The following is a 15,084-nucleotide window of genomic DNA, read 5'->3' on the forward strand; positions in this document are numbered from 1 at the left end:
AGGCAGTCCCACTGACGGATTAATAGCTCCCTTCTCCACACATCCCTAACAAGCGAAGTAATTGAGCGACTTACTAGACTGTTCAATCTCCAGCAAGACCTTATAAACTGGTGGAAGACACTCCCCAGCAACGATATTCATAGTGATCACACATCTCACCCCGAGAATCTCCGCCGCGCCATGCATCTAAAACTAGATTATTGTCTCGGAATCATGTTCGCAGGCCGGTACTTTATCTTTGCCGAGTCCAGCTTGGAGGGAAACAGCCCGACATCTACCACGAAGCTCCAGAATGCAAGGCCCTTGAGGATTAACTCACAAACACGGCATATGTCTTCCATCCTCGTCTCATAGTGCGTTTCCGCTGCGCATACAGTCATAGAAATATGTCGCCATCTGTACAACACCATTGGTCTCGCCCGTGCATCATACACGGAATTTAGTGCATGCCATGCCGCCTTGCTGGTAATCAATACACAATGTCTCCAAGCGACTGACTACAGACAACACCACGCCATCCGCGAGGGGTTTACAATGTTGAAAGAGATGTCGGGCGAAGCGGAGCTAGCCCGCACTGAAGTATCTTTGATCGAGGGGTTCCAACACATAATCGCCAGTATGGACATAGCTGGTGATGATGTAGCCGGCGACATGGCTTCTGACTTTTCGACATTTAAAAATTGGGAGAATTCATGGAGGCAAGATTCATTCTTTGCGCAAAATCCCAGACCAGATGATTCGATACTCATGGCTTCACTTGGTCTATCAAGCGGGTCGCCTGGTGCTTCGTCTGGCGAATTGTCATTATGGACGTCGCTGTTTGGGTCTGATCGAGATGGGCCATCTTGTACACAGGGTCAGGATGATTGGACTAGATTATGAATACAATTCGGCGTGCTAGAGATAGTATAGATATACAAGATTAATCAGGCACATCTGCGTCCAATTCAATTCTAGAAGCTGAATCAGTAAATTACCACCAAGATTCATCCACACAAAGTGTTGAATGAGCTGGTGGAGGACATCTGCGCTGAATTGAGATATGATTAATCTTAGCTATGTTACCAGGTATTCCATCATACTTAAATTTGCAACCGTTTATAGGTACTAGCCCTAGGAATACTCAAAGATCAGAATGGAAAAGCTACATATTCAGGATACATGCTTTCTGCCCCATTCTGATCGGGGATTCTTTCGTGAAGCTCGGCTAATATGAGACTTACAAACATGACGGCAATGAAACAAAGCGCAGCTCAGCGTAGATATACTGAAAGCACCACCTAATTAATGTAGGCCATGCGCCGACAAAGACGGACAGTACAGTATAATCAGAGAATAGGCAGACCTAAGCTCTCAACAACATACCACTCAAGCTTCACTGAATCTACATAAAGAAACCAAAGGCCATTAAAGCCAAAACGAAAACAATGCTTGAGTCGGTCGAAGCTTGCAGGTTTCCTGCGATGTTAGTGGCGGTAGGGCTTGGGCTATTGGTGGTAGTGGGTGACGCGCTCGTGGTGGCTGTGCTACTGTGAGTGCTCGTCTCACTGGTAGAGGTCGAGGATGATTTGGGGCTCGATGTACTGAGAGTACCACCTTGGACCTTGGATGGCACGCTGTCTCCATTTGCATTCGAGGCTGCCGATTTAAATGCCTCTAAAGTGTCTGAGCCGGAGGCCCTAGTGAGAGTCAGACGCATCATCCAATACACTCTTTGCCCACGAGATACTGACGGTGGGTTTATCACCCCAACCATACCCGCCTGGCAATGACCGACCTGGCCACAGTAATACCAAATAGGTTTTGTGTCATTCACAGTGACCGTGAAGACAGTGTCCTATACCATTAGCATCTTGTCACCGAGTACAATAGCTCTTGGCCTACCGATTCACCAGTAGTTGGCGCAATAAATCCAGAGAAAAAACTGCTATCATTCATAGGGTGACATGGCTTGCTAAAAGAGGCCTGCGCCACTGAATGGTTACCAGGATAAAAGTGGAACTCAACTTTGCCGCCTGGAGCAACTTTAAGAGTATCAGGGTCGAAGCTGAAGCCATGTTCACCAACATCAACTGTTTGTACAGCTGACGGGCTCGCGGTGCCCATTGCTGTACTTGTGGTGGAGCTAGAAGTATTGCTGGTAGCTGTGCTATCCTGGGCACCAGCAAGCTGGAGCTGTACCAGGATAAAAGCGAATAGATATTGTAGCTGTGCCATTGTAGCTGTTTTGATAGTATGTGGCGATTGAATCGCACATGTTAGCCTTCCTCAACTCTCGAACGTGTAACATCCGAATCCACTTCGGATTTTATACTTCGTGCTCAGCCTCCTAAGACAGCTATGAAAGCCATATGTTGCGTGACCAGCCAACCTCAACATTGTGAGTCGGGTTCAGTCTAAGCCCCAGGCCGCGTCACCCTACCATCACAGGTATAGTCTAGATCGGTCTTTCGATCGAACTTCCAAAAAGCTTTTACTAGATCTGACTTTCGTTGTCGAGTGGGTGGTCTCACGTGCGGGTTTCCACGACTTTCTACTCTCAACTTATGCGATTTTCAAGCATTCAAAGGAATCCCATCTCATTTTATACAAACTAGAGCTTTTGAATGCTGTCGGAATATAAAGCTACAAGTCCCAGCTGGGGCTCAGAAGACAACGTCCGTAAGAAGATTCCCCTTGAACAGACCTGGGCGATGGCCTGAGCTACATTCTCAGAAGCTTAAGACAAAAGCAACCATGGTTGGCCGCAAACCTTGGCACCATAGGAGGCACATGATAGGATATCACATAGAGGATGCTCATGTGTTGTAAGATCTCCAGGGATCATTTGGCATGCTTGAACTCTGCTAATAATTGCACCGTAAGCCGCTCACAGAGCCAATGGAGGCTATGGATAAGGAGCGCAGCCACCACAACTACAATCCCATTCTCATTAATTGCTCCTCCACATATCTAGCTCTTGAACAGATGAATGGCAAGTAACGAAGCTTGCTATCTCACCTAAAATGGCGAGGATACACCTTTACTCCTGGATGACTCTGTTCACGGGCACATTCGCCCAGCTACAAACATTTTCGCCACCTGGCCAGAGCTTTATCAGCTACAGTGTTAATATACCCCAAACTACGGCCTCCTCCGGTTCCGGACCAATTTATATCCAGCTGAAATCAACGCAAGAGCTTCAATGGTTTGCATGGGGTCAGGGTTCTCGGATGCAAGGAGCGAATATATTTGCTGTTTATGCATCCCACGACGGCAATAATGTCACTGTCTCTCCAAGGTTGGGCGTAGAACATGTCGAGCCGACGTATAATAGCCAGGCTCAGATCTCGGTCTTGGCTGGCAGCGGGATCAGCAATGGAGTCATGACCGCGAACATCCGGTGCGACAGCTGTCTCGCCTGGCCAGGAGGAAGTGAAAATCCGAACAGCTCAGCTAGTCCATGGGTTTGGGCTGTGAAATATGGCCAACTGCTCAACTCAGACAGCCTCTCTCAACCGATCACCATACACGATGCTTCGGGTGTTGCAGTTCTTGACCTTCAAAAAGCGACCAGCGGCGCATCCGACAATCCTTTCTTAGCATCAAATAATTCAAACAGCGCTGGGCAGGCGCTCACGATCTTTGATACTGGAAACATTGCAAGTCGCAGAGTAGCACATGCTGTTCTCATGATCCTCGTCTTCGTCATATTCTTCCCGTCGTTTGCGTTGATGCTTCACACCGGCGCACATTCCAGGATTGTTGATATCCATGCTTTCTTCCAGCTTTTCACTTTGGCCTTGGCGATTTCCGGGTTTGGTATCGGCATCTCGTTGGCAAAAGCCCTCCATCTGACTGGGACCTACCATCCGATCATCGGGATGGTGGCTGTTCCTGCCCTCATTCTCTTCCAGCCGGCTATGGGCTTTCTTCAACACAGATACTTTCACAAAACCGGAAAGAAGAGTGTCTTTGCCTACTTGCACCGGTGGTTTGGCCGTTCTATTATAGTCCTTGGTATTGTCAATGGTGGACTGGGATTTCACCTGGCACGGAACGTTACTTCAACTGCCCCAGTCGGCGCAATAATCGCATATAGCGTGGTAGCTGGAATTGTCGGGCTCGTCTATGCCTTAGTGGTTATAGTCTTACCTTTGAGAAAACAGAGAACGTCGAGTCCTTGACTGGCATTGGTCTGTTCCTACCTCTCGGTGTCGCCCAGCCATCTTTGAGAGTTGGGATATCCTACATATCCGGTTTGTTGTGTTTGGTGCTTGTAGCCAAATGTCTGTATCAATAGGTCACTGTAGCCTAATTCTTTGGGGGTGTGGCATTGTTCTACGGCAATTCTAGTGTGGGTTTTATGGTAAGTGTTCTTAATGGCCAGTTAACCCAGTACTAGGGGTTCATCATTAGTTCCTCTCTGAATTGCAGATACTTCTCCTAATTCTACCTGATTTCTGATTGTGTCATCTGATTACCTCCTAGTAACATCAACGGAGCGCTTCGCCCGAATTATGAGCTCCTAGGCACCTTCTCAGAAGTGTCCTACCTCCTTTCCTTGATTCCCCTTACATACTCTCATAAAGAAATGGAATCGGTAAGGGGAAGGCCACAAGTAGTTCCTATAGAAAGGACTTAGCTAGCTAGTCAGAATCACCCCACAGCCTGAGCATCCATAGGCTCCAGCTAAACTACAACCCCGTTCACAGCGTGTATTTGAAAAACGGAGACCTATCTCCCATCGCCAGCAACTGCTCATCGGTGTATGCCTCACGGATCTCCGTCTCAGTCAACCTAGCATTGCGCTTGTTGCCATACGCAAAGGACAGCTCGAGAAGAACAGCTACAAGGAGAGCCGATCCACCAAAAGCCAACGACAGCCCAAAGCCCGTAGGATAGGTCGGGGCCTCCTTGTCAAGATACATGTAGCTCCCGATAATACCTCCGGTATTGCCCATACAGATGTTGAACGCACTGCCGATAGCGCGGCGCTTTGAGGGCGCCAGATTGTTCATTGCCCATGATGCTGTGGCTGGGTAGGTTGGGTAGATACCCATGCAAGCGATGATGATTGCAAAATACCCAGGCCCGATGTTGGCTTCCAGCCTACCCTTGAGGCCCATTATTATCGCGTACCCAGTGACGATCAGGAGCAGGGGTGCTGCAACGAATGGCATGCGCCAGTAATATCGGTCTGACAATTTGGAGAACAGGACTGCGGATATGGCCCCGGCAATATACGGCGGGACGGTCATAAGCTGCGCGTTGGTACCGGTGAAGCCCATTGCCTCTGTGATGGTCGGAAGAGTGAATTTCGTTCCTAACAGAGAATGGATCAACAAGAAGTCTCAGGCCTAGGTGATCGCGAACAGACCGTAGTTGCAGGCCGACTGGCACAGCATAATATAGGATAGTAGATAAATCCTCCAGTTCCGCATCATGTCCCCAACGTCTTTCCATGATGTCTTCTTATCCTCCTCCTTGAACTTCCCTCCTTCTTTGATGAATTCCTGTATCACTAGGTACCGGATCTCGTCCTGATCAAGCCATTTGGTGGATATTTCCGGGGAGTCTACTAGTAAAAAGAAGGTCAAAACCCCCAAAACAACTGTAATCAAGCCCTCAATCAGAAATATCCAACGCCAGCCTGAATATCCACCGACGCCATCCATCTTGCTAAGACCAGCCGCGAGCAGACCGGAAAAGGCACCGGAGAGAGCACTTGCACAGAAGAATGCGGCAACCCGGGTGGCGAGGTCTCTGGGCATGTACCAGCGCGAACACAAGTAGACCGAACCAGGAAAGAATCCAGCCCTAGGCTTGAGTCAGAAGACGAGAATTTAAAAAGTCGGTGTCTAATTGAACATACTCAAAAATTCCTAACAAAAGTCGCATCGTCAACAACCCGCCGAAATTTCGAACGACGCCAGTCAACGTCATAATTATTCCCCAGCTGACAATCAGGGTACCCAAATAGACCGAGGGCCTGATAAAATGTTTCAGCAGAATGTTACTCGGAACCTCTACTATTGGTCAGCGACAACGGGATGACATGCCTAACACCTACTTACCTAGGAGAACGTAGGGGATGAAAAAAAGGCTAAGAGCGATATTATATTGCACCCCGCTCAAGCCCAATTCTTCTGTTAGCCCCAGGATCTTTGCATTGCCGATATTGGCCCTGTCTAGGTGAGAGATCAAATAGAGGATGCACAGCATCGGCACCAGCCTGATATCAACCTGCGATACGAACGTTGTTAGTTCCGTCCTAGTCGGTGCGGTCATTGGGCCGTGCCTTTCGTAGTAGCTTTTTCCTTCTGTCGGAGAAGTTGCGATAGAAGTCTGCATCCTCGGAGCGAAGACCAAGGACCTGTATTCCGTCAATGGTAGTGATGATGGCGCAGTCCTCGACGTTCTCGGCGCTGGGAGCCTTCTCGTCGTCCAGGTCGTCCATATGTACGTTTCCTAGATGCACTGTGGGAATGGTGGCGTTGATTTGGCTCGCAGATTTAGGCACGCGGAAAATGCACGGATGATCACATCGCAGCTGGGGTGGAACGGCTGCTGCTATTTATATGGACAACGCAGGAAGCCCAAGGGACCGTCGTAGAAGGCCGAACTTGACCAGCTTTTAGCTTTCTAAGTTAGCTCTTGAGACAGATGGGCGGAGTGCGAAATCCTAGCGCTTCCCCACACGGCCATTCCATGCCCGTTTCTTGCGGGGAGTTTCACTCCGCTCCGACACCTACGGAACCCCAAGGGGCCTAGTAATAGGCCCTACTTAGATAAATGCCCCTGCGGACAGCGGGACGCCGCCTCCCGCCAATAGGTAAGCCACGGTTGGTGCGATTGGATGGTTTTTGCTGTTACACGGAGGGATCAGACAAAAGTCGAGAATTGCACGGATATTCATATAGCCCGATGGAAGGAATGAGGAGCCTATAAATAGCATTAGGATCAGAGGTAAATAGTGGTAGCAATCGGAATACAACTTGATCAAGAAACCCTATTCTCTCTTATCCCTCCCTTCAGATGACTTTTTTGCGCTTCAACGAACTCAACATGGACGAATCCACAATTTTAACCCGGCTCTCGGTCCTTGACACCAATGCAATCTCTGATGCCCTGGACTTTCTTCAGCTTAAAGGAGCCACCTACGGCCTCCGGCCTCTCTGGGATTGCCCAAAGATCGTCGGCCGCGCCAGCACAGTGAAGGTCGGCCCTAAGACAGGCACCGCCGCGACAGCCCACCCATTCGCGTCGGTTATAGACGCAGTCACAACGGACGATCGTATCCTCATTATTGCCGGCGGTCTGGAGGGTGTTTCCTGCTGGGGCGATATTATCGCCAATGCCTCGAAAGTGAAGGGTATTCGCGGGACAATCATCGACGGCGTGTGTCGGGACATTGATGGTAGCCGCGACATTGCGTATCCTGTTTACGGCCGGAATGTAACAATGATCAGTGGGCGTAAGAGGATGGTACAGGTTGGGGCTGGTACAGCAGTCCAGGTGGGCGGCGTCACCGTTCGCCAGGATGACTATGTGATTGCCGATAACTGCGGGACTGTGTTTATCCCAGCGGAGTATGTTGAAACTACCGTGGAGTTGGCTGAGAAGATTACCCATCGTGAGAACCTTATGATCAAGGATGTGAGAGCTGGGATACCTGTGTCGGAGGTCATGCACGACGCCAAATTCCAAGCCATTACTGAAGACATTGCGTCGGCAGCCGCGGGTGTTTTGTCCTCCACGCAGAGCCCTGTGCTATAGTTATCACCATGAATTGATACTGGAATGATACATGTATTGACTTCAAAGTGTTGCTTTAACGTAGGACGGAGTGAAGGACTCCGCGCGGTGTGATTGAACAAGAAGATAATCAAATGCGGGGTAGAACAGTGGCCCCAGCCTAGCGCTTCAGGCCCCCAAGCTCCCTCCCCCCATTCCCCGGACATGCTTGTTACCCTCCGCTTTGACTGTTTCTAACTACAATGCCGTTCCACGACCGTAAGTAGTATTCAATGCTCCGACAAGCGCACTCCGCAAAATGCCTCGGGCATGTGAGTTCTGCCGCAGACGCAAGATCCGATGCGACGCATCCAGGCCAGTCTGCTCCACATGCCGGAAGAGCAAGAGGTCGTGTGTCTACCACAATGCACCACCTAAGCAGCGCCCTTCCGCTGCGCTTATCGACTCGCTGCAGACCGAAAAAGCGGCGCTGGAAGATGCTTTGAGCCGGTTGAAGAGCGCAGGTGATGCCGAAAGGCGTGCTCTGCTGGACTCGATGATCGTGCGTGACGGACGCATATCATTATCAGACCGGAGCGGTGGATCAACAGCGTCATCACCACGGGCGCGGTCCGCCCTTCGAACGGAGCATGGCATGGAACAGCAGCTGCTGGGCGGTCATGCAGTAAGAATGAGGGAGAATGGCGGTGATGCAACAAACAGCGTAGATACCGGCCATGGCAGTGACAGTGTTGAGAATGAGACCGATAGAGTACTGCCTCGGACATATAAAAGCCACGTAACCAGCGATGGCATCTTCAGCTCAACCTCCGTGATCCATGTCAGCCGCCCGGTGACTAGTCCCGAGCAACCCGCAGCATCTACAGAGTCGCTACGGTACCAGCTGATTGCCAACGCTGCAATGGAAAGGCAGCGCGAGCACCGTCTGCGTCGGTTGACCGTCATCAGGGGAATACCAGCGGACCTGGCGCTTCATCTCCTCGACCTTCACTGGAGCAGGCAGCATCACACCTTCCTTCTCACGTATAGACCTGCCTTTATGCGAGAACTAGAACACGGGGGGCCATACTGCTCTGACCTCTTGCTGTACGCTGTCTTTGCGTGTGCGTCCAAGTTTTCCGAGCGACCCGAGGTGCGCAGTAACCCGGTAGATCCGGAAACAGCAGGACGGTGCTTCTTCAACCGTTGCCAAGAGCTCTTGCTGGTTGAGGGGTTGATGACCCACTCGAGTATACCGACTGTCATCGCGTTGGTCATGCTCGGGTCGACGTTGATTGCAAGAGGACGGACGTCTCAGGGTTGGTTATATACCGGTTACGCCATGCGTATGGTTTATGACCTAGGTCTGTATTTTGATTTGCAAGAGCCGAACAAGCATAACGTCGAGGAGATCGAGATCCGGCGGCGGGTCTTCTGGGGCGCGTTCGTGTGTGAGAAGCTGCAAAGCCTGTACCTTGGGCGGCCACCTACAATCAGACTCCAGGATGTCCATGTATCGCAGGACTTTATGGATACGTTCGAGGAGCTGGAGCCGTGGGAGCCCTACAATGAGCGGAGCACAGATATAATTACTAACAATATAGGGTCTTCTCCAGTGCCGTTGGCATATTCAGTGACTACCTTCCAGCAGCTCTGTCTGCTTTCCGAAATTATGACCCAAATCATTGACAAGATATATTATGTAGGAGCCACCGCTTCAAAGACGATCCATCAGATAGAGGCACTCGATGATGCCCTCACGGCCTGGTACCGCGGGCTGCCAGCTCACCTGGCTCATGAGCCCTGGGCGAAGGACCCCTTGGAGCCCCCGGTCAGAGTTGCGCCAAACCGCATCATCATTCTGACGACCTACCACTCGCTCATTGTCCTCCTACACCGGCCGTTTATCACAGCTCCCAGCAGCACAAGCAATCACAATTCTGTCGACACTATCGGCACCCCTGCCTTCTCTTGGAAGCGGTGCACAGCAGCGGCACGGCGTATCACCAGTCTCGCCCTCAGCTATCAATCCATCTACCCGTTGCACAAGTCCAGCTACTTGCTTAGTTATGCTGTGTACGTCGCGTGCACAATCCACGTGCTTAATACTGCGTCGCTCTCGGTCGGAAGCGACGGCAATGCACACGCGGAATCGTCCTACCTACTCAGCGCAAGCCTGAGGTGTCTCGATGCGTTGGCAGTCCCGAACTCGGGGGCTGCTGATACGGCGCGTATTATTCGCAAGCTAATGGCTGCCAAGGGTGTGCCGGAATCACGAAGTGAGTGCCTCTATAATTTATTGCTGTAGATCAACCCAGACTGACGCTTTGCTCTTAACTTTAGCGCCCTCAGAGGTCCAAGCAACGACTCCTCACCGAAACCCCGACAATTGTTGGCAGTTTCCCGATTACTCCCCGACGGATGATGATATAGGACAGATTCCACCCTTCCCGGATATTTTCATTCCCGGGCAGGACCTGTTGTTCGGATTTATGAACGAGAACATGCCCCTTGCGGTATTTGATATAAATAATCCAATTTTCTGATACGTAATTGAAGATGAAACTGGTGAACCTGAACCAGGACATCCTCTTTCGGGTGTAGCGATAGACTACGCTATTTAGTACAGAATCTATCGATGTATACGTATATGATGGGCTTGCATGAGAAGCTCGTATTACAGCAACAAATCCGGCTCCTCCTTCACCACCTGGTCATAATACGGCTGAAAGGCCAGCCACATCTTGCTTGCGTTACCACTCCTCCTATGCCCAAACTCCGCCTGCTCGTCGGTGATATACCTTTTCTCAAATCCAGGACACACCGCTGCATTCGCAAGCAGCTGGGAGTGGCAGCACCGATCCAACGCAATAAACAAGAACGCCGCCTCGTCAACCGTCCGCCCACAGGTAATCATGCCATGGTTCTGTAGAATCACACTACGGCAGCTCGGCCCCAGTGCAGCCGCGATCCGGTCGCCCTCCTCGGCCGTGAGCACCGTGCCACCGTAGCGCGGATACACAGCGAGGTCGTTGTAGAAGCGCAGCGCGTCTTGGTAGAGCATCTCGATCGGCCGGCCAAAGCAATTGAAGGCTTTTCCGTAGACGCTGTGTGCGTGGCACGCGGCGTTTAGGTCCGGCCGGGCGCGGTGGATGGCGCTGTGGATGGCGAATGCTGGGCCATTGATGGGGTTCTGGGCGCCGTCTGGAAGGACTTCGCCGGTCTCGCCGACAAGGACAAGATCGCTGACGCGGATCTGGGAGAAGTGTGTTGAAAGCGGGTTGATCCAGAATAGGGATGGGTTGCCGGGGTCGCGTAGGGAGATGTGGCCTGCGACACCCTCATCGAAGCCCTGTCTGGCAAAGACCCTGAATGCGGCGGCTAGGTGCTGCTTCAGGTGTGTGCGGGCGTCGCTGATATCATTGAAATTTGGAGGACTGCGGAGCTCGACTTTGCCATCTTTGTCGCCTAGAAAGTGCACGTCTTGTCTCCACGATGAGGTCAAATCCGGCGAGCCAGATACGGGTGCTCCTGGCCTCTCGGTGTTCGATTTGGCCTGCGAGTGGTGAATTGGGTACTCCGTAACTGTAGCCGGTGGCATGGTTGCCGCTGTAAAGATATACGGATCTTGGTTTCTGGATCGGTGCTTTCAGACTCTATTTGACAGAAACGGTTAATTGTATGAAAGTAACCCCGCTGCGGAATCGGATGTGCAGAACATCCTTCCATGGTATAGATTAGCAGGAACGGTGGTTGGACTTCCGTTACTGTTATCGGAGATATCATTTATATGGCACGGAGTGCGACGGCCCGTTGAGGTCCGTTCAAAGCGTCAAGTATACTCCCGAACGGAGAATGTCAGTGGCGGCCCATTCTCCAGCTTTAGACTCGCAGTCGCGCTCTGCCAGGCAAACATGATATTCCTGACTCACCCAGGTCTGTCCCTTGATCAGAAACCAGACAAGCACGGCCAGTTAGCTGAAAGCACGCCATGTCCTCCTGGTCCAAAAGTAGGCTGTCAGAGATCTCCTCAGAATGGTGGGTTGATGGTAAGATTAAATTCATGACCATGCAAAGCACAAAACGAATACAGTATGAGACACTCATTACCTTTTGTACCAAAGGAGTGTAAAAAATGTAAAATATTTCCAATTATTATTGAGACCACCGACACATTTGACGAGAAGGAGAATACTCTAACATCCTATAGCTACACGTTCGATCTTGACCGTGGTAACGGCGGCAAGGACGAGTCTCTCTACGCGGATAAAAAAAAAAAAAACTGCTAGAGACAGCTTCCTGAGTCTTGCTTGTTACCCACAGGTCTTGCTTGGGGATAAGGACCAGCTACTCGGATGAGGCGAGCATGAATTTGAACTTAACAAGGTGAAGGGACAGGATGTGCTTGGGTTGGGGAAATCTTCATCAGCGAACGAAATCTCACCTACGGCCGAGACATTACGCCGATGCTTGTTCTGATTACTATCTTCGTGATTTCATTTGCAGCCTCTATGGCTCCTGCGAGTCCTCCCACCGCCGCCCCTTAGCGCCAAGCGTGTCGATCAGCGTGAATCCACTTTCGTGGGCAATTGTTGGTTCCCTATTTGCTGCGTTTGAGAGCAGACATGTATTCTCCCATAGTGGCTGTGGAGAGCTTGTGGAAGGTACATCCTTTCTCGACTTGGTATCTTCGTCCGACTACCTCGTATGCTATCATTCATTTTTGGCCCAGGCACCAAGTACCTGTGATGCTGGACGTGTTTGCATGCAAAGCCGGCATTTTGTTCTCCCAGATGATGGTCACAGAGAACCTTAGAGTAAGGATCTACAGTGCCAAGAAGAGAAAGGTCATCATCACAGGGTGATTAAACACTTATCCAGTGCTTGTGAGCTAGGGGTTGAACTTGTCTAGGCGTTGACGGGAAGATATAAAGACTCATGTTGTCTCCTTCGCTGAAGACCAACAACGCCGGAAAGCCAGGGACAATCAACATTTCTTAGTTCACTTTTGCCATTCTCCATCTTTCTGCCATGCAATTAAAGAACGCGATTCATTTTACCGTCTTTGGATGCGCCATCCTAGCCCTTGCTCACCCCGGGCATCACGAGGAGCACGACCCAGCACCTGTGAGGGCATACAAGAGAGACGTCGGGCATGGACTGGCAAATTGTGCAGGCCAGCTAGAGGCCAGTGGTCTTCAAGCTCGTTCCGAAGCGCGCCGTAAGGCAACAGTCCAGCTGCACCGCCGACAGTTGATCACCCGAGACACAGATGCCGTGCTGAACAAATCACATCAGGTGACCCGTCCTGTGTCGCCGTCCATGCCTCCCAATGAAATCTTCAAGGACACGACTCAGAAGGCTTGCATTCTTGGTCCAACTGCTGAGGGAGAAACCGGTCCATACTGGATCCCCGGCGAGCGAGTCCGATCTGAGATCCGCGAAGGGCAGCCCGGAGTACCGGTTATTCTCGAACAGCAGTATATTGACGTCGAAACGTGCCAGCCTATTCCGCGTCTCTATGCTGAACTCTGGGGCTGCAATGCAACCGGAGTTTACTCCGGCCTTGTTGCAGACGGCAATGGCAACTCCCATGACTTGAGCAATCGAAACCGCACCTTTCTTCGTGGCATTCAGGAAACTGACATAGACGGTGTTGTCACCTTTGATACTCTCTTCCCGGGCCACTATGATGGACGCACCACGCATTACCATAATATCGCCCATTTTGGCGCGAGACGTCTGCCAAACAACACCATTGCCGGTGGGACAGTAGGACACGTCGCTCAGATATTCTTGGACCAGGACCTCATTGACCAAGTCGAATCAACCTATCCGTACAATACCAACAACATTCCCATCACGCTAAACTCGGTGGATCGGGTTGTCAGCCAGGAGACGGAGAACAGTAACTCTGACCCCATGCTCAACTACGCATTCCTTGGAGACAACATCGAAGATGGGCTCTTTGCCTGGATCACAGTGGCTGTCAACCTCTCGGCTGTGCACTATCCATATTACACCAACGTTTACACGGCCGAAGGAGCGGTGGAAGTGGAAGGCACGTCGGATGGAGACCCCAGGGCGATTGATGGCGGCCTTCCTCAGAGCTCTGCGGCATAGGGTTATGTGTTAAAGGGCGGCACATCTTCTAGTATATAGTCGTATTTATCGCAATGCGAGTATGTGATGTTGGTAAACCATGAAGACAAGCCTGCCCTCATAATCGTAAAAATTACTGTATTTGGAAAACGGTAAATCGTACCTTTCCTGGCATATCTAGTTTTTCCAGCTTCCTCTTGCATTCGGCTTAGCATTTTAGCCAAGGGGCTACTTGAGGCTGCATAGAACGCCGGTTGGATATATGAGAGGTGGATAAACCACCCCAAATCATATCTGCATATTCCCAATGGGAACACCCCACCCCCCTAGGACAGGTTTAGGCAGTATTGTTTCCAACTGACAACCCTGTATTAACGAGTGTTAAACATTTGAAGAGAGAGCAAGAGGGAAGAACGCCGTATGCTCCTCTCCATCTTATATGCATGAGCTGTAACCTTTCAACCACTTTGATCGCTTTTCTAACTGTTTCCCTAGATTATCCCATAGTCAAGGGCTCAGCCAACAACCATATTCCAGTCCATAACCTGTGAGATCCACCCAAATAAACCTCAAACAAACGGCTGCGCAATTCCACCAAACGCCACAAGCACCAGCATCAATACATCCATGGTAGCCAAACTCGAAGTCATCACACCATTCGATCCTATCGGGTCAAGCTTTTCATTTCCCGTTGCGCTTGCAGTCGCACTCGCAGTTCCCGTAGCCGTTGCATTCTCATTTGTATTACACCACACCTGTCCCGCCGCAGAGCCCTTAATCAGACACTCCGCTAGGTTGCCAATGGTTTGGTTCTGCGCGAGACAGTAGTAGTCGCAGTCCGAGTAGGAGATAACGCTGGCGGCGCCGCAGCAGTTCGTCATTAGGGTGTGGTAGGTGCTGTTCATGGGCATGGCGCATGCGGCATCTGTGGTTGGGATTTCGTAGAGCTTTGCGTGGCATGACGATGATGCTGCTGCTGCTGCTGCAGTGGTGGTGGTTGTTGTTGTTGTGGTGATGGTGGACATTTTGAACGGAATGATCGAGCCTGGACCTGGCGAAAGAAAGGTTTGGTTGTCTGGACTATGAGAGATGACACGTTTGGAGAAATCGTCCGCTGGTGACATTCATTGAGGCTCAGGACATGGTCTTGGTCTGGTATTATATATGCTTGGACCCGAGTTATATTCATGCCTAAAACTGGAAACTATGAATAGAGTGCTGAGTTCGCGGAAGTACAAGGAGTGAATTCACTCTGTATAGACCTAT

At 50.7% G+C, this 15,084-nt stretch overlaps 9 protein-coding genes across 9 annotated transcripts; 5 read left to right on the forward strand and 4 right to left on the reverse strand.

Moving 5' to 3' along the window:
- Positions 1-764: 764 nt before the first annotated feature.
- On the reverse strand, positions 765-2,351 carry F9C07_2282635 (extracellular serine-rich protein). Its single transcript, XM_041291418.2, has 3 exons — positions 1,885-2,351; positions 1,734-1,837; positions 765-1,679 (listed from the first exon to the last, which is right to left on the reverse strand). Exons 1-3 carry the CDS (start codon positions 2,215-2,217, stop codon positions 1,385-1,387), a joined length of 732 nt encoding a protein of 243 aa, XP_041145274.1. The 5' UTR covers positions 2,218-2,351; the 3' UTR covers positions 765-1,384.
- Positions 2,352-2,785: 434 nt separating this feature from the next.
- On the forward strand, positions 2,786-4,427 carry F9C07_1473740 (cellobiose dehydrogenase). The gene is made up of 2 exons (XM_041285556.2): positions 2,786-2,807; positions 2,866-4,427. The coding sequence occupies exon 2, from the start codon at positions 3,006-3,008 to the stop codon at positions 4,164-4,166; it is 1,161 nt and encodes a 386-aa protein (XP_041145275.1). The 5' UTR covers positions 2,786-2,807; positions 2,866-3,005; the 3' UTR covers positions 4,167-4,427.
- On the reverse strand, positions 4,428-6,701 carry F9C07_1473703 (MFS transporter). The gene is made up of 5 exons (XM_071508122.1): positions 6,281-6,701; positions 6,057-6,225; positions 5,855-6,008; positions 5,360-5,799; positions 4,428-5,305 (listed from the first exon to the last, which is right to left on the reverse strand). Exons 1-5 carry the CDS (start codon positions 6,437-6,439, stop codon positions 4,689-4,691), a joined length of 1,539 nt encoding a protein of 512 aa, XP_071365292.1. The 5' UTR covers positions 6,440-6,701; the 3' UTR covers positions 4,428-4,688.
- A 346-nt stretch (positions 6,702-7,047) lies between these two features.
- Positions 7,048-7,758, forward strand: F9C07_7592 (putative 3-hexulose-6-phosphate synthase; the record flags this gene model as incomplete). Its single annotated transcript, XM_041285557.1, has 1 exon — positions 7,048-7,758. One exon carries the CDS (start codon positions 7,048-7,050, stop codon positions 7,756-7,758), a length of 711 nt encoding a protein of 236 aa, XP_041145277.1.
- Positions 7,759-8,035: 277 nt separating this feature from the next.
- On the forward strand, positions 8,036-10,262 carry F9C07_7593 (fungal-specific transcription factor domain-containing protein; the record flags this gene model as incomplete). Its single annotated transcript, XM_041291426.2, has 2 exons — positions 8,036-9,995; positions 10,060-10,262. 2 exons carry the CDS (start codon positions 8,036-8,038, stop codon positions 10,260-10,262), a joined length of 2,163 nt encoding a protein of 720 aa, XP_041145278.2.
- Positions 10,263-10,393: 131 nt separating this feature from the next.
- Positions 10,394-11,317, reverse strand: F9C07_7594 (putative aldolase; the record flags this gene model as incomplete). Its single annotated transcript, XM_041285563.1, has 1 exon — positions 10,394-11,317. The coding sequence occupies one exon, from the start codon at positions 11,315-11,317 to the stop codon at positions 10,394-10,396; it is 924 nt and encodes a 307-aa protein (XP_041145279.1).
- A 313-nt stretch (positions 11,318-11,630) lies between these two features.
- On the forward strand, positions 11,631-12,581 carry F9C07_7595 (uncharacterized protein; the record flags this gene model as incomplete). The annotated part of the gene is made up of 2 exons (XM_071511655.1): positions 11,631-11,733; positions 12,358-12,581. The coding sequence occupies 2 exons, from the start codon at positions 11,631-11,633 to the stop codon at positions 12,579-12,581; spliced, it is 327 nt and encodes a 108-aa protein (XP_071365293.1).
- Positions 12,582-12,747: 166 nt separating this feature from the next.
- Positions 12,748-13,839, forward strand: F9C07_7596 (Intradiol ring-cleavage dioxygenase; the record flags this gene model as incomplete). Its single annotated transcript, XM_041285558.1, has 1 exon — positions 12,748-13,839. The coding sequence occupies one exon, from the start codon at positions 12,748-12,750 to the stop codon at positions 13,837-13,839; it is 1,092 nt and encodes a 363-aa protein (XP_041145280.1).
- Positions 13,840-14,387: 548 nt separating this feature from the next.
- Positions 14,388-14,942, reverse strand: F9C07_7597 (uncharacterized protein; the record flags this gene model as incomplete). The annotated part of the gene is made up of 1 exon (XM_041285564.2): positions 14,388-14,942. The coding sequence occupies one exon, from the start codon at positions 14,940-14,942 to the stop codon at positions 14,388-14,390; it is 555 nt and encodes a 184-aa protein (XP_041145281.2).
- Between the last annotated feature and the right edge of the window lie 142 nt (positions 14,943-15,084).

The sequence above is a fragment of the Aspergillus flavus genome, chromosome 3, assembly GCF_009017415.1.
Source record: "Aspergillus flavus chromosome 3, complete sequence".
Classification (NCBI taxonomy): Eukaryota; Fungi; Ascomycota; class Eurotiomycetes; order Eurotiales; family Aspergillaceae; genus Aspergillus; species Aspergillus flavus.